Genomic DNA, 17,774 nt, shown 5'->3' with positions numbered 1-17,774 from the left:
GGGGTTTCACCGTGTTAGCCAGGATGGTCTTGATCTCCTGACCTCGTGATCCGCCCGTCTCGGCCTCCCAAAGTGCTGGGATTACAGGCTTGAGCCACCGCGCCCGGCCAACTGTTTCATTTTCAAATCAATGTACTTCAGTACATTTTAAAAAGTGAGTTAGTTTAAAGGAAACATTATGCAAACAATGGTGAACTTGTGGGTGTCGTAGGGGAGCTGAACAACAGAGTCTGGGTCCTCTGCGTTTGGGCATAGAGCCTGTGCTTCCTCACTGTCTCAGTTACTCATTGGCCTGACCCTCTCCCCATCTCTCCTACCAGGCTTGTGCAGGCAGAAGCTACCTTTCTGGTCAGGACTGTGACCCAGGGCCCACGGAGGGTGCTCTGTAAGAACTTGGTGAATGAATTGTATTGGAGAAGGGGTTCATTGATCTTAACTGCAGTATCGTTGGTTTACAATTAATACAATAGACATTGCAAGGCACTAAAGAGGTGACCATTTCACCTGGGTATCTGACTTTAAAACAGACGATCCAAACACCAAGGTAATCCCTTACTTAAAGACCAAACAGTTAAGACTTCGGACATGGACAATGGGGTATCCAACGGAGGGGATAAGGAGAAGAAAAGTGGATCCTAAGGGCAGAGTTAGGTGCAGGGAAAGGAGAAAGGGCACTTGGAGGGCAAGATTTATTCTTAAAAACACAAACGCATGTTATATTTCTGTAGGAAAGTTGGCAGATAGGAATGCAAATAGAAAACAAAAGCAAAATGATGTTAAGCTTTGATGTCAACATAGCTGCCATTTCAGTGTATTTCTCTGCATATTGTTAATTCCAGTCTGACAAAAGCTGTGGGGGTGCCCAAGAACGGGTCTGTCCGTTTCCCTGTGACCTGGAATCTGTGGTGGGTGACTGCCTGTCAGGAACAAGCCTTGTTTAAGTGGCATGTGGCCATGTGCTTAATGAGGAGAGCAGACGTTGGTAAATGGCAGTCATTCCTGCTCCTCGGTGGCAGTTTCCGTTGGGAGGATAAAAGGTTAGGACAGGCTTTGTACAAGGTGTTATGAAAACAATAATTTCATGGGGAAGCACTGAAATCCCAGGAAATCCTTTTTGTTAATACTGCTGCCCCCTGGTGGTGTAACATGGCGACACCCAGGAGACCCACTTCACTGGGTCACTGGGAATTCCTTCTGCAGGCTCCTCTCCGCGGGAATAGGAATGGCCTCTTCAAATGCTCTTCCTGGACATTCATGCCTCCTATGACCTTGAATGTTTTCTTTCCCACAGCTCAACAGCCACAACCCTCAAGTGTCCCCACAGCTCAGTGATGTGTGCAACAGACAACTTCAAGAGCACCCCGTCCTGTCTCCTGGCTGGGAGCTCAGCCTTGGCCTCCAGCGTTCTCAAGAGAACGGCAGTCGCAAAGGGCCAAAATTCTAAAAGCAAACTTCTTGCTGTCTTATGATATAAATGTCGCCATGAAGGCATCTCTCCCATTGAAGGGAAAAGGGCCTGACAATTCTAGGAGAGGTCACCGGAGGAGCCCTGGCCTAAAAGAGACCCCAGCACGGCCTGCCGGGCACCAGCAGTATCCCTAGTAGGTGATACTGGTGCTGCTTCAGGAACCAGGCCTAGTCCCTGGAGGCACGTGCAGGGGCGGCAGTTCCTCGGGTGTCTAACAAAGCCACGCTGCTCCGTCGGCTCCCAGCACACATACCCTCTGCCAGAGTCCAATCCCCCCAGGCTGCCCTCGCGGTGTCCTGTGCTTGTGTCCTGCTCTGCATTTCCGGGGCATTGTCTGATGCTGACATACAAGCTGTGAGGGCAGCAAGTGCCTGGCGACCCGCCCAGTTCAGGGATGGGAGCATCCTCTCTGTCTCATCCACCTCCAACTCCAGCTGCTGAGCTGTGCCTCCCGCCCCAGCCACCAGGCTTCAGGGGCACCCACCAGCGCACACTTCCTCCACCGGGAGCAGGCTGTGCTTGACTGTGGGGGCCCAGGGACCAGGATGGCCGCCTCCTCCCCAGACACCATGGCTGGGCTGAAAGCAGCTGGCGTGACTACACCTCAGGGCTCTCATGCAGAGGGGCTTCTGTCCCCACGCCAGGACCCCCTCCCTGAGCCCTGGCTAATGATGCTGTCCCCACAGTGGGGCATGCAGAAAAAGGGTCACCCTGAGACACCCTTCACCAGGAACCCGCTGCAAAGGCCAGACACAGATACTGAGCAGAAGTGAGGCCATGGATACCTCACGTCTGAGGCCAAGTGCAGAGCCACAGGTGACATCGCTCCCTCCCAAGGACTCCACAATGGGCACTCCTGGGTATCATGTGCACACCCACTTAGGCCTTGCAAACTTTCCAGATCGTGACCTCATAACCCCTCTCTCTCTCTGTCTCTCCTATCCCACCCTCCCAACCACAGAGGTTCGGGTTGCAGTGACCTTAACCACAGCAGGAGCGGGCTGCCTCCCTCTAAGAGAGCAACTGAATCCCACTTAAATCCTCAACTAGAGCAGAAATCACACCGGAGGCTGGGTGTGACGGCTCACGCCTATAATCCCAGCACTTTGGGAGGCCAAGGCTAGTGGATCACAAGGTCAGGAATTTGAGACCAGCCTGGACAATATGGTGAAAACCCACCTCTACTAAAAATACAAAAGTTAGTCAGGCATGGTGGCACATGCCTGTAGTCCCAGCTACTCGGGAGGCTGAGGCAGGAGAATCGCTTGAACCCGGGAGGCAGAGGTTGCAGTGAGCCGAGATCATGCCACTGTACTCCAGCCTGGTTGACAGAGCGAGGCTCCATCTCAAAAAAAAAAAAAAAGAAATCACACCGGAAAATGGAAAGGTGTGCCCGGGAATTCCTTATGCAGGGTGTCATTGACAAGCACTGGCTCAGGTACCAGATGTTCTGGGATTTTCCACCTGTGCGCCTCAGGAAGCAACTGACCCCTCAAGGCTGTAGTGAAACAGCGGTAAAAACACCCCGGAAGCTGTCACGTGGACTAAGTGTCATTCAGACCATATTTCTCCCAGTTCCTGGCACAAAGTGCTCTATAATATTGACATATGTATCAGCAATATAATAATACAAATTATAACTCTGTTTTGGTTATTCTTTCTTCTCATTTCAATTCTATAGCTGTGTTCAGAGACCAGAAGTTGAAAAGGGCATATAAATCTCAGCCAACTCTCCACAGCTACCCATGGCCCCTAACATGCCCCCTCACTGAGGGGATGTAAGAGAAACACCGACTTTAACACATTTGGTGTCCACCTGGGGAACAGACCTGGCTCTTCTGTGACATCATACACAGAGAATGAATCAAGGCACAAAGCACAGAACTGTCCTGGTTTAGGAAACTCTTCGAAGGTCTCTTATTTTTCCACAAACTAACTCGCTCTGTCTAGAGGAGGATTCAGTTGGAATCACACCCAGGATTGCATCGTTTTCTGTTGCTCACTGCCAGGTGTTCCCTGACAGCCCCCTAACGTGAATCAATAACCCTGTCTGTGGCAGGCCCAGAAGGCAGCAAAGCTTCCCAAGGAGGGTGGATGTGACCAGAGAGACCATCCCTGAAAACCACTAAGGAGCCTCTGGAAACCCCTATCCAACCTTGAACTGAGCAGGATGGTGCTTCCTAGAAATCCCTTTTTGTTGCTCCATGTATCTACAACACTGGGTCTGCCTGTAGCACTCCAGAAAGAAGGATAAGGGGTGAGGACCCTTCTTGGGCTGGTATTGGATCTGTGCTATGCTTGGACTGTCTGAGTTGGAGCTCTTTTAGTCTCTAAGGCCAGAGCCCCTGAGTAGAATGCAATGCAATGTGCAATTGTGTCCCCAAAGCTGACTGTGCAAATTCTGCAGTTTGCACATTTATGAGGATGGACCTTTGTGTCTGTGTCTGTGGCTGTGATTTCAGTGAGGCTCTGGTTTTGCTACTGCCAAGTCAGTTTGCTATTACTGGACAACAGGCAGCACACACAAGGCCGCCAGCCACTCTGGACCTGAAACCCACTAAGGCCACAGGATCCAGTACAGGCCAAGTGACCCAAACACAACTGCCTTCCCCGCTAGACCTTGAGAGGAGAGAGGGTAGAAGCCAACACCTGCTGGAGAGACAGGGGCCAGCGTGGAGGTTCCTACCTGTGGGCTTAGAAGCCAGGGGTGAAGGTGGGAACCTGCTGGAGTTGGTGGAAGACAGTCTGGGCCGACGCCTTCTGAAAAAGCTCCTCAGCAGCCCACACTTGAGAGATTCTACAAGGGTGGTTTTCCCGGATCCCGAGTGGCCAAACAGCTTGAGCTTAATTCTTGGCTGCAGATTCTGTGTGGGTCGGAGCTGCTGGATGAAGAGTCCTCGGTGCGTATCCTGAGCACGGATGAGAAAGAGCCAGTGAGTGACAGGAAAAGAGGCAAATAATGATTCTCAAGGTTCCTAATCCCCAGTGTGCAGTTTCTACCCATGCTGAGGATAAGTTTCTCTCTCTTTTTTTTTTTTTTTTTTTTTTTTGAGACAGAGTTTCACTCTTGTTGTCCAGGCTGGAGTGCAATGGCGTGATCTCAGCTCACCGCAACCTCCGCCTCCCGGGTTCAAGCAATTCTCCTGCTTCAGCCTCCCGAGTACCTGAGATTACAGGCATGCGCCACCATGCCTGGTTAATTTTGTATTTTTAGTAGAGACGGGGTTTCTCCATGTTGGTCAGGCTGGTGTCAAACCCCCGACCTCAGGTGATCCGCCCACCTTAGCCTCCCAAAGTGCTGGGATTATAGGTGTGAGCCACCGCGCCTGGCGGTATGTTTATTTCTATCGCCAATGAAAACGTTGAAAATTCAGGTAAGATTCACATAACATCAAAGTAACCATTTTCAAGTGTGAGAATCAGAGGCTTTTAGTGCATTTTCAGTGCTGCAGACCATCACTACTGTCTCCTTCCAGAACATTTGAGTCACCCCAAAAGGAAGCTTCGTACCCGTGAGCATTCACCTGCCAATCCCGTTTGCTCAGCCCCTGGCAACCACAGAGATGTTTTCTGTCTCTAAGAATTTGCCTATTTCCATTGCATTCTGATGCATGACAAGATGGGTGGAGCAACTATGAAGAATTCAATTTTTTGGGGGGGGAAACCCCCATACTTTATTTAGAAATTTATCAGAAAAACGTAATTGGATGGCCCACATGTCCACCTCATAACTGTAGGTTTGGAATAGGAACTTTATCTTACTGTTAACTACCTACTAGCACTTTTGATTTAACTTCATGGCAATGTCACCTGTATGTGAATATTAAAAATATCTACCATCACTTTTGGTTTCAACCACACGGCAACCTAAGAAGCCTAGGAACAGACCTGTAACAAATAGGGCGCGGTGGCTCACGCCTGTAATCCCAGCACTTTGGGAGGCCAAGGTGGGTGGATCACGGGGTCAGGAGATCGAGACCATCCTGGCTAACGTGGTGAAACCCTGTATCTACTAAAAATACAAAAAATCTAGCCGGGCGTGGTGGCGGGCGCCTGTAGTCCCAGATACTCGGGAGGCTGAGGCAGGAGAATGGTGTGAACCCGGGAGGCAGAGCTTGCAGTGAGCCAAGATTGTGCGACTGCACTCCAGCCCGGGCGACAGAGCGAGACTCCATCTCAAAACAAAAAACAAACAAACAAAAAAACAAAAATTAATATATTATCAAACACATAAAATAAAAAATATAATCAAAAATTTACCCTAATCAATTAAGAGGCTGAAAGAAAACGGAAAGCCAGGAGATCGAGAAAGTTAGAAGCCTTCAATTTAATCATGAAATAGGATCAGCCCTGTCTAACCAGCTAGAGCATCGGTCCCTGTCTGTGTGGAGGGGTCTGGATCCTTTAGGGCAGTAACGGACAAGAGGATGAGAGAAGGGGCACTGCAAGGTACAAGCTCCATGCTGCAGAGGCGGCTGGGAACACAATATCGGCATCACTTTCTTCTTTTTCCATCTCATAGGGAGAAGCAGGAGGCTCCACAGAACGAAATAGTTCTCTAGTCACTCACTCCTTCATTCACTTAGGGAGGCCCCCCCCAGCCCTGTGCTAAGCGCAGTGCTGACAACAGGAAAATCCAGACTCAGCCCAGATCCATGGTCTTGGGGAGACACAGACACGTGAATGATTTCACATCTAATACCAAATAAGATCTTTTAACACGATAGTGTAGGCAAGGTGTTCAGTGCACCCAAGGGAACCTACTCAAGGCTTACGTGATGTGGCACTGACCATGCCACCCTGGTGTCACACCCCCTCACAGGCCAGCATCTCTTCCCGCCACTCCTGCCCTGCTCCCTAACGAGGACCTGTTTGGAGCCATGAGGTGCAGCCTCAGGCCTCTTCCTCACCCTTACCCAGGAGGACCCCTCTGCTTTAACCTGCAGTTCCCACAAACCCACAAAACCTGTCTTGACTGCCATCTCCTCCTGGGAGCTTCTTCCCACAATGCGTGGCTCTCCAGGGTGACCCCCCAGTGTGCAATTATGAGGTGTTCTGCCCTTCTAGACCAGGAGCCCATCTGCGGGGACAGACGGAATTCCCAGCCCCGGCAGGTGTAGAATTTCCATAAACCAGTGTCATATAAATGATAGAACTCAGAGGGACCCACGCAAGGGCATCTCTTTGTGATCTATACCTGGCGGGACCATTCCTTCAGTTCTAAATCCTGGGAGGTGCTCACTTACTGCTGATCTCTTCCAGCAGCAAAAGCCAGTGTTACTTTTGCTGTTACAACTGCATTCCTACAAACTCACACATAACTCTCCTGAAGGCTTTGATTTTCCTATCTCCATTTTCCATTCCTAAGCCAGGACCAGACTTCCTCAACAGGAACTATACTGACCCCTGGTGGGCACTGTGGAAATCTGAGGTGGCATTTTAGTTCCCACAAGGTTGAGGGGATGCTCCTGCAGCTGGCTGGGTGTTCAGACACCGTGTAACAAAATGCCCCTCACGGCGAAGAATTCTCCTGGGTCCCCTGACTTCTGAGCATCTGATGAGCATTTATATAGGGGAAAAACCTATTTAAAATCATCTGAGCTGAGAACTTAACTACATCTTACACATCATCCAGAGGGTTCTGGGGGCAGTATTTAATATATACTGAGTCATCCACGAATGCTGCTGTTTTACAGACTGGCAAACAATTACACTTTGCTTTTTTCCTTTCATCTTTCCTGAGTGCTGTCTCCGATTTCTGGACATCAGCTCAGCATGCTGCTGTGGCATTGGAGCTGCCATCCCAGCCCTCCAGTGTCCACGGGCGTCTGTGGGGGTTGCACTCACTGACCCTGCGGGTGGGTGCAGGGACTGGCCGGGTTTCCCAGTCTCCTCCTGCCTGTGTCCTAGTACATGCATACTGACATCCAGTGTATTTCACTATGCGCATGCTCCCACAAGGTCTCTGTTATATTATAGTCAGGGCATGCTACTGATCTTTTGAAACTATCTGTGTAGTAGGTACACCCCTGTCTATAAATTCTACTTTATGAGGGTCAAGGGAGCATGACACAAGGCTTGTTGTAAAATGCTGGGGCAGCTGGGGTGGAGGTCACAGCACCGAACGATGATCTGTAGAACATGAGGTGGTCCTTACTCTGGTGTCTTCTTCTGACCTCAAATCCCAACAGGTTCAGAGACAGAGCACCACAGGGAAACGAAAGGGCTGGGGGTCTTGACAGCAATGTCCCTGACTGAGTACCTGAATCAGCAAAAAAGCTGGACAGATTCTATTATGAGTTGCTCATTGGGGGTAGCACCTGTTAGCTGGAAGGAATGGGGCTCTGAATTCTCCCCAGTGCCACATGCAGCAGGTGCGCCCGTGCTGCTGGGCTGCCACCGACCCTGGAGCAATTCCACCTTCCAGTCTACTCCAGCCTTCCACAGCAGCCCTGGGTCTTCCTTGTGAGCCCAAGGCTGTACCCACACCACGCCACGCATGAGCACCTGAGATGCGTCTACTGTGCTGAGCAGTGGTCACCTTCCAAGGTGAGCATCCCAAGGGGTAGATGAAACTTCCTCAGCTGTTCCCTGACACGCAGCTCCCCACACACGGAGATTCTTGGTACCAGCCCGAGTCTGCTTCATCTGAGACCAGGAGAAGGCAGAAAACTGCTCCTGGTTAAATCCAGTCACTGGATCCTGGGTGCCCCCATTTTGGTAAAGAAACTGTGCCATGAATCTGCCTGCAGCTCTTTCTTGCTGTTTCGTGCCTGTGGATCTTGACACTTTGAGCTTCAGCACACAGTCTGCCAGTCTGTCCTGTCTGCAGAAATGAGGCAAGCTCATTCTTTCTGTAGGAGTCCCACAGGCCGTTCCACTCTCAGCAGACTCAAACCATGGTCAACTACAGACACCGCTGCCCCTGTGAGAGGCTTCTAGAAGCGACTGAACCTGCAGGCTGACTTGCTCCTGCGTATGAGGGCAAGCTACGCCTGTGACGTCCCCGTATTGAGTCCAGCTCACTCCTTCAAATTCCACGCAGGGCAATGCTGGGTCAGAAGCTCCTGGCAATCTGTTTGCCAGTTTCACGGGCCAGCCCAATAAACGGAGAAGGAGGGAGGAGGCAGCAGGAGGAGTTGAGACAGATGTGCTTCCTGTCTGCAGCAGTAACTTCCACGTGCAAGGCGCCTTCCAGCTTATGCTATGCCTTCACTCACATTCCCTATGAAAACCTCCAAGGAACCTTCGTGGTTAATACCATCTTCCTCCCTTTCAGATGAGGAAATCGAGGCTCAGAGAGGCCAAGGCACGTGCCCAAGGTGACAGAGCAAAGCCAGAACTCACCACCAGGTCTTCCTCCCGCTGCTGGACACTAAAAGTGAGGTGGCAGGTTCCTCAGAAGCAGAGGAGACAGGAATAGACGGGGATATGCACACTGAAGGTGAACCCCACAGCACTGAGGACCATCCAAGGAAGGCCCCTCACAGTGCATCCCACTCAGAAGGCACCTCCTGAGTACGGCGCCCTTTGGAGTAAAATATTTCCGTGGAGGGACTCACCTGTCCTTGGTGCACACCCTTCCCCTCCACCAGGAGCTGTCAGCCTTGGCTGAGATGGGCCCACTCACCCTTCAGTAAGTCTTTAGGAAACTGCACTGATCCAGACTTAACAGAATTCACCATCATCTTGAAAGGCCAAGAAAAGCAAAATATCCTCGGGTATTTCCCTTTATAAGGAAATGTCAGCTGATCCTGGAAGATGACCTCTCATCCTCACTAAGAACCTTGGAGAATCTAAGCACATCCGAATTTAATGCAGTCATCCTGGATAAAAGTTTCTGAAATCTCTCCCGCATTGGTGGAGGCACGTTTTCACATTTCACTACCAGATGGCAGGTAGGGACGGGTTGGGGACCAGAGGCCTCTCCCTGGGAAAGCAGCTTTCATCCACCCAGTGATCTGTCTCCAACCCAGAGAGGGCTCCAGGCCAGGTCTAGAAGGTGGTAGGAAGACTGATTTATTTGGAGGGGGGCTTCAGTAGTCCTTCCACAGTGTGTGTCTAACACAAGTTACAAGACAAACCTGAGACCCGGCTGGCACAAAGCCTGGGCTTGTTGGGCCCTCCCTGGCTGGGCCAGGTGGGAGCCATGTGCAGCCAACACCTCTGGGGGAGAGGAGAGGGGGACTATGGTGCCACCGACATTTTTGGCTCATGGCTTGAAGTGCTCTCCAGTGTGTGCCCCCTAGGTCTGTGGGTGTGGCTGGAGGGTACTCAGGAGACCCCAGGGCATCCAGGGTGTGGGCAAGACCAGGCAGGGGAGAGGAGGAGGCAGAACCGAACTCCAAGGAGTGCAGAATTCTGACTCAGAACCTTCCCGGTGATCATAAGGGTGTGTGTGCGCGTGTGTAGGATAGAGTATATTTACCTGTATTAGCTCTAATCACATCCTTTAAATATTTACACAGGAGTAGGAGCCTCCCTGGTATTCTTGCCCAAGGCTCACTAAGTAATAGAGCCTGGACAGCCCCAGTCCAAGCCCCGCACATCTCCCCTGGCTGCCAAGATCACCTCCTATCAGGTCCCTCTGCCCCCCCTCCTGACCCTGGAGCTCCAGTCTGAGCAGCTGGAGGAATTCCTAGACCTAAGGCAGATCTCACACCTGCCTGCACTTGGCCCAAACCCAACCTCCTCACCCCCTGGGTAACATCTACAAAGCTATGCCACCTCTCGGTCATGTTGGGCATTGTTCTCTGCCTGCACCCCCAGGCACATGCTCTGGCCCTAGCCCAGTAACCCTCCTGTGTTGTTTTATGCTTGAGCTCCTCCAACCCTTCACGGCCCAGCCCTTTGCACTCCCTATTCCTCTGCCTTCCTCCAGCCCTTCCTCCGGCTGCTTCCTTCTTCTTGCCTTTCAGGTCTTGGTTTCGGTGTCACATCAGAGAGGTCCTCATCAGCCAGGTGAAAGCAGACTCCACCATCCTCTCATCTCACTTCATCCTGTTTCAGTTCCCTGCACGGCACCTACCCCAGGAGGCAGCAAGCCTTTCTGTAGAGGGCCAGATGGTCGCTGTGGCAACTCAACTCTGCCATGTATGAACACCAGCCACAGAGAAGAGTGTGTGGCTGTGTCTCAATAAAACTTTATTTACAGAAGTAGGCGGTTGGTTGCAGGCCATTGTTTGCCACCCCTTGACCTGACTTACACATTTTTCTTATCAGTTTCCTGGCTGGGTTCTGCTGATTTTGTTCACTGTGGTCTCTGCCGTGCCCAGAACAGCTCTTACAGTAGACACTGGAAGTATCTTTTCAGTGCATGAGTGAATGAATGTTATTTGGTAACTGCATTGCTCTTTGAGGCCCTGGTGCATCTCCTAATTTCTACTTTTCTTTCTTCCAGTACTGGTTTCTCCCCAGCAACTTAGCTTTCACTTTCTCATCAGACAAGAGGACTAAACATTAGCAAGCTGATGGAGAAGACCATTCCCCATCTGGGAAGGCCAGATAAGAGCACTGACAGGCGATGTGGCCCCGCCCACGTGGCAGGGTACAGGGAGACTGCACGCGTGGTGCAGCAACTCTTAATTACGCAAATGCAGTTTACAGGTGGTGAATTTTTCCGTCTGGGCAACTCCCAAACTGTTCTCATTTATCAAAATATTCCTGGCCACCTTTCTTCACCGTTGGGTCTTAGGTTTAGGAAAAGCATACTACTTTTTTTTTTTTTTGAGACACAGTCTTACTCTGTCACCCAGGCTGGAATGCAGTGGCATGATCTCAGCTCACTACAACCTCCACCTCCTGGGTTCACGCGATTCTACTGCCTCAGCCTCCTGAGTAGCTGGGGCTACAGGCACGCAGCATGATCCCTGGCTAATTTTTTTTTTTTTTTTTTGTATTTTAATTTTAATTTTTTTGTAGAGACAGGGTTTCACCATGTTGGCCAGACTGGTCTTGAAATACTGACCTCAAGTGATCTGCCCACCTCAGCCTCCCAAAGTGCTGGGATTACAGGCGTGAGCCACCGCACCCAGCCTACTTCTAATTTCAGGTTTACAGAAAATCTGATTAGAAGGACGACCAAACAAAATAAAAACAAGCCAACTCCTCAACCCCCTTGAAATTCTTATTTTAAAATCAGGTAAGAATGGGACTTGCAGTGATTATCGTAAACATGGATGCTGATATAACATCTAGATCAATCCTTCTCCCATAGAAGGGGTCCCTCCTTTCTTCTAGAAGGAAAACTGGGTTTGGCTGAGCAATAGCACAGTCCTCAGGCAGGTTTGGACAGCTGCATGGGGCTTTGTTACTGACTGAGCACAAGGAAGTAGAAGATACAACTTCCTTCTGTCATAAGGTGATACCTACAGCCAGGTGGGCGCTCTCAGGGACCCCCAAGACAATGATGAACCTATCAGCAACCCTCGGCAGGGAGAAGCCTTCATCTCTAGCATTTGCTGATTCCTGTGGTGCAAATGCTCCCACCCTGGCTGATTTCAAGACCCCCGTGTGATGTCACCAGGTTGGAAAGGCATGCTCAGCTCTCAGGGCCAGCACCACAGGCTCCTGCACGCCACTGCCCTGGTTCACTTAATGTGGAAGTGGGTCAGAATCAATCCCATGCAGCTCAGCCCTGCCCCAGGTTCCTTCTTCCCCAAGAGCTTTGGCCTTGGCCTCAGGCATCTTCAGTGCTCCTGCCCCCTGAACTGTCCAGTGATCAAACAGCCAGTCCCTCTCCCCTGCACATCTTCCACTGCTGTGGGAGAACCGGATGATTTTGGTTCTATTTCCAGTTGCCAAATCCCATTGCTTCCCTAGCAAATATAGTTTAAAGACACATTCCTAGGCAATGTCAACTGATGAGAGCTGAGAGTACAGATAGAAAGTATTTCTTTTGCTCAACTGGCCCATTTGGAAACCAAATAAAAAGGCAGGCAATGTAGCGCCACCATCCTCAGCTGTCCCAGATACAGATCTCTCCCCAGGACTGCGCTTTGGATCAACCTGCAGTGGTTCTTGCAGAGTGTGGTAGCACCGTAGGGGTTGAGGGAGAATGTGTGGAGGCATTCTTTTGGTTTCCACAATATGGCTGTAGGGAACGCTAGCATGTTAGATGCTTGGAGGCCAGGGACAAGAGACATCCTGCAAGGACAGGACCTCCCAGTCACCCAAACTGCCAACAGCAGCCAGTGAGAAACACGGGGGAATATCGAGGAGAAATGACATGGAAAGGAAAACGGTCCTAAGGCCCTCTGCAGGATGAATGACTTCTTCCCGTCCCCTCCCCCATCTTGTACCCCACTGTCTCCTCCTCCAGGTGACCTGAGTTAGAACTGCAGGTCAGTCCCCTTCCTGGTGTCCTCCACAGGCACTGCCTGCTTCTGGGCTCCCACCACAATCCTCAGCAATGCATTCTCCAAGGAAGCCGCTGCGACAGCTCAATCATTTCCAATAACCAAATTCCAGTACCAGGTGTGTCCAGGTGCCAAGCAGTTACTTGCATGGGGATTTATATTCATACACAAGGAAGAAAGACCATGATTAGCAATGCTTGGCAGACAACTTCTCCTGTTCTGGCTAATGAGGAGCTAACGTTAAGAGCCCACTAAGGGATGATGAAGACAAACAAATTCCAGGGGCTCCCTGAACACAGCATCTAGAAGATTCTGAGGGAATTAGAACCCTGGGCCGCCTCACAGGAAGGCGATCCCTGCGTACTACAAAGCAGGGTGGCTCAGCACAGGCACAGTAGCCATTGTGGAAAGGATGCATCCCACCTGGCCAGGAATCTGCCCTGGAGCCCCGCGAGTCCACTGATTAAAAGCAGATGGCAGGTACTTCCGGGTGAGGTCGGGACCTCAGGTCTGCACTGACTAGCATGTTGCTCACCTCTCTAACCAGGTTTCCTGCAGCAACGTTGCCCTCTGTAAACCTTGGGGATGTTCTGAAATCACAGTGCCCACCACACACACTGAGGACTCAGTGGTGGCTGTCATCACAAATGACACTCAGGGTGCCCAGCCACAGGGGCCACTGCTGCACCTCACAGCTGTTCCAGAGTGCTCTGCAGGATTCCAACAATAGCAGGAAGCGTGGTGCTTACTGTGTGTAGGCACTGTGCGAGGGACATCATCTACATTGACTCATCCAACCCTTACCACGCTCATGGGAGGTCGCAGCAGACTCAACCACTTGACAAGCAGGGACACTGAGGCACAGAGCTGTTGAGCAACTTGCTAGCTCACCCAGCTAGAACGTGGTGGAAGTGGAGTTGGATCCCAGGCCATCTGACCTCCAGTCTGTGCTCTCGGGCACTACTCTGTATTTTGTTTCAACATAAAGATGAGGGGGGACTTTTCACTGGATTCTGGGTGCTAAGGGGGATGTTGTCCTTTAACTAGGGCTTTAAGATGACTATTCTGGCCAGGTGCAGTGGCTTGTGCCTGTAATCCCACTGCTTTGGGAGGCCGAAGTAGGAGGATCACTAAAAGCCAGGAGTTAGAGACAGCCTGGGCAATGTATTGAGACACTGTTGCTAATATAAATGTTACAAATTAGTCAGGTGGGTGTGGAGACATGTGCCTGTAGTCCCAGCTACTTGGGAGGCTGAGGCAAGAGGATCACTGGAACCCAGGAGTTTGAAGCCACAGTGAGCCCTGATTGCGCCACTGCACTCCAGCCTGAGACACAGAGCAAGACCTCATCTCAAAAAAAAAAAAAAGAAAGAAAAAAAAGTGACTATTCTTTTCCTTGACTTATCCTTTAGAGAAAAAGACCACAGGATAATGGTAAAATAAAAAATAATATTTTGTATTTTATAGTTTTTTGTATTTTATGAAACATAAAATATATTTTATATTTTTGTATTTTGTATTTTATAGCTGTAATAGTCCACTTCCCAAGTCTTTTAAAAATCTAGGCACCAAAAACAAAGGAACTACTGGATGGAAGAAAAGAGAATCCCAAACTGAGACAGGGCAAGAGCCCACCCCCAGAAATTCAGAATTCTAAATGGGAATAAGCCCCTTTCACTTAGGATTTGGAGGAAGCTCCGCAGCAAGGTGCTTTGCATCTCTACTCCTCACTATGTCAGTCATCTAAGTGGACTGCAGAACACGGGGACAGAGGACGGCAGAAGGACCTGCCACCCACCTGTCCGACCATCCCCAGCTTGTGCAACACTGCTCTCCCTCCGTCCTTTTTCTGAGCACTGTTTTCAGACTCGTCCTGGAAAGGCACGTGTGCGTTTGCATCTCGCACAGTAAGCAACTTTGAAGTCAAAGAATGGACCATTGCTAAGGGGGCATGGGCAGCAGAACACAGCACAGCCCCACGAGACGCCTCCTCCCTCTGCATGAGGCGGGTGTCCTGAGTGACCCAATGGGGTGTTGCAGGTCACTGTGCTGCAACTGAACGTCTGCCTCACAACGAGCTGACTGCAGGTCCCCCGGCCCCTGCTCTGTGATACAGTTTCTTAGATGGTCAACAGCACTCAAAGCTGAGAGCGCATGTGGTGAGCAGCTTTCCAGAGGGCAGTAGTGGTGGAAGTGCTGGTGCTGTGTGAGCCGAGCCAGGGCCTCACACACCTGGGAGGGCACGGCATGGGGACTCAGGGACGCGAGCCAGGTGCCAGGTGCTGCAGGTGGGTGTGCAGCCTCTCTGGGTGGAAACCTGAGCACATCTGACCTAGCAGGCTTATGCACTCAGTAAAGTTGTCAGGCCTGTTGAAGAAGCCTTTCACCCTTCCTTAATAGTGTTTCTTCCTACTCGTGGACCATAACAGAGACCTGATAACTAACAGGAAAAAAAACTGTGCTCTCTTAGCCTGTGCAAAAACCAGACTTCTCATCTCCTTTCACTATCAATGGATGCTGCCTGGGTAATGGATGCGCATCAGCCTGCAGGCGTGAGATTCTGCACCCAATGCGAGGCCTCCAGCTGTGCAATGCGGCAAAAGCCAGAGGCTGCAAATCGGGACTTGCGTTGTGTTTGGTGTGGCTAGTGTTTGGTGTGGCTAGTCCTCCGCTTCAAAGACAGCGAATTTTAAACTTAGGAAACTCTATAAAAAGGCTCATTCTTGAATGCTAACCACTCACGGGCTCTCCCTTGCCCCTGCCCCTGCTTGTTTTGCCTGTAAACAAAAAGGTTTCCCTTGAGTTTCTAGTCCAAATTCGCAGGCATAAGGACACAGTCCATAATGGTACAGAGTGAGAAATCACTAAGCCCATCATTGTAATTTATGAATTTCGGGTAAGAACAGGTGAGTAAGGTTAGGGAAATTTTACCTGACTTATCTCATTCTGCACTTTCCAGGACAAAGGGGAGACTGAATCGCAGCTCTGAGTTTATCAACATCTGCTCAGTGCCTCTGAGGCCAGTTCTCAGCATCCAAAGCAGAAGGGTGTGAAAATCAGTCACCCATGATTTTACCCCTGCCAGGTCAACTCCAAGGGGTTTTAATACGCACATATGAAGTGTGTCTCTCCAAGTCTATATTCTGCATAAGGAAAGAAATTATCCCAATCTGTGGCCTGCCTGCCCCTGGCAAGACCACAGGACAAGTATGAAAATGCAAACTTCAGGGCCTGTGAAGGTTATGACCTCACCACTTCTCCCCCAGGCACTTCTCAGTCTATACGGCAAGAACTTTGTGCGATATCTGGAGCATATTTTGGACATTATCTTCTCAGCAAGCACTTAAACCAACTGAATTATCATTTTATTCCTAGTTTGCATTTTTAAAAAAATGATTACCATTGTTATAAATTTTTTAAAAGAGTAATTAAAAAAAACTTTCAATAATGTTTAAAGAAGACAATGTTGAGTATAATAGCAAAATTGAAAAACATCACTTCTATCATTTTCTTTCTATGCATTTTAACATAGTAGAGATTATTACATATATACAATCTGTCTTCTGCTTTGAAGCCCAGACCCCCCTAACTCCTATTAGTAAAACTCCTTAAAAGTATTCAAAAGGCCAAAGCCATTCTATTCTATGACTATAGGACCATTTACTAGACATTACTGTGGGTTATCTGATGTTCCCAATTTTTATTACTGTATTATAAATAATACTGCGGCGAACATCTTTAAGCATAAAATAGAGTTCCTAGATTAAAGGGTATGGCTATTGTGAAGTCTCCTGACACAGCTGTTATGCTGTAGGCTGGAAAGGGTACACCTGCCTTTACTTATTTTTGTCATGTTTCTTTAAGCCTTAGAGCAACAATGTTTGATAAACAGGAGCTTAACAGCTATCTTGGAGCTCAAACATAAGAAGGAAAGAGGCAGAGTCAGCGTCCTCATGCCCCGCTACTTTGTGGGAGTGGTTTATTACAGAGAGAGTGGGAGGAGAAAACCAGGCAGAGCAACCGCAAACAGGCTAAATGATTTCCAAGTCCAAATAGAGAAGAAAACAGAAAGGGAGCTGATGCATTTATACCGACTGACATGCAAACCACAGGACAGGGACCACTGTTCCTAAAACCTGGCTGTCTAGAGCCTCATTCTGTTTATTCTCAAATAAGGAAAAAGGCTGAGACTTTTTCACATTAACACGGGTAGAGAACTTCAGAACCATGAACAGAATTTCTTACCTTTCGAAGTCTTGCAAGGAGACCTGCTACGTGCTCATGCTGTTCCGATCTAGCAAGATCTTCTGCCGTCTTTCCATCCTGTTGGAGAAAAATGCGTTAGTTTCTTTTCTCTGAAAAGGAGAGCTGTGTGTGTTCCATACCCCAATTCCGTGGGTCTGAGGCAGAAACAAGCATAGCAGGTGTGAGAAGCAAGCCAGGTAGACAAAGAGCATGTCCTGGTGTGTTTCTCTGGCTGTGCAATCCTTATTTCACTTGATTGTACAGGACAGGAAGATAAGAAGCAGGAACAAAGCACATGCTGGCGTCTTCCTGCCCAACAGCGACACCTTTCAGGTCCACAGGTTTAATCACAACTCAACTGCCTCCTCAGCTGAATGGTTCCCCCTGTCCTGAACCCCTCTCTCCAATCTCCCATCACGCAGACAGTAAAGATTCTCATTAGGTGCCAAATTCTAGTTAGTGCAAGCTACTGTGTTACAATCCTCACAGGGACAGACCCAGCCCTTGCACGATACCGGCTCCTGGTAATTACTGTGCATTTCAAAGGAAATACTTAGTTTGACAGGCAATTTTGATGGAAAGATTTTTTGGTGAACAGAAAACAAGGAAATAAGAGTCCACAGCACTTTTATGCTTGCTTTTTATTTACAGACTTTTCATAGGCTGCAGTTTCACACTGAATAAATTTGTTTCTGTATCTACAC

General features: G+C 49.5%; 1 protein-coding gene across 5 annotated transcripts in view; it reads right to left on the bottom strand.

Annotated features, from left to right (window-relative positions):
* The window catches only part of DAPK1 (death associated protein kinase 1), a 212,160-nt gene that overhangs the window by 23,191 nt on the left and 171,195 nt on the right, over positions 1-17,774 (bottom strand). For all 5 annotated transcript variants that reach the window (XM_026446963.1, XM_026446961.1, XM_026446962.1 and 2 more), the window contains exons 19-20: positions 17,071-17,148; positions 4,155-4,377 (exon numbers count right to left, since the gene is read on the bottom strand). In XM_026446963.1, coding sequence (XP_026302748.1) covers positions 4,155-4,377; positions 17,071-17,148 — 301 coding nt within the window. The remainder of the gene's footprint in view (positions 1-4,154; positions 4,378-17,070; positions 17,149-17,774) is intronic.

The sequence above is a fragment of the Piliocolobus tephrosceles genome, chromosome 14 (assembly GCF_002776525.5).
Source record: "Piliocolobus tephrosceles isolate RC106 chromosome 14, ASM277652v3, whole genome shotgun sequence".
Taxonomy (NCBI): domain Eukaryota; kingdom Metazoa; phylum Chordata; class Mammalia; order Primates; family Cercopithecidae; genus Piliocolobus; species Piliocolobus tephrosceles.
Note: the sequence above shows the minus strand (reverse complement) of the source record. Positions and strands in the feature narration are given on the sequence as shown.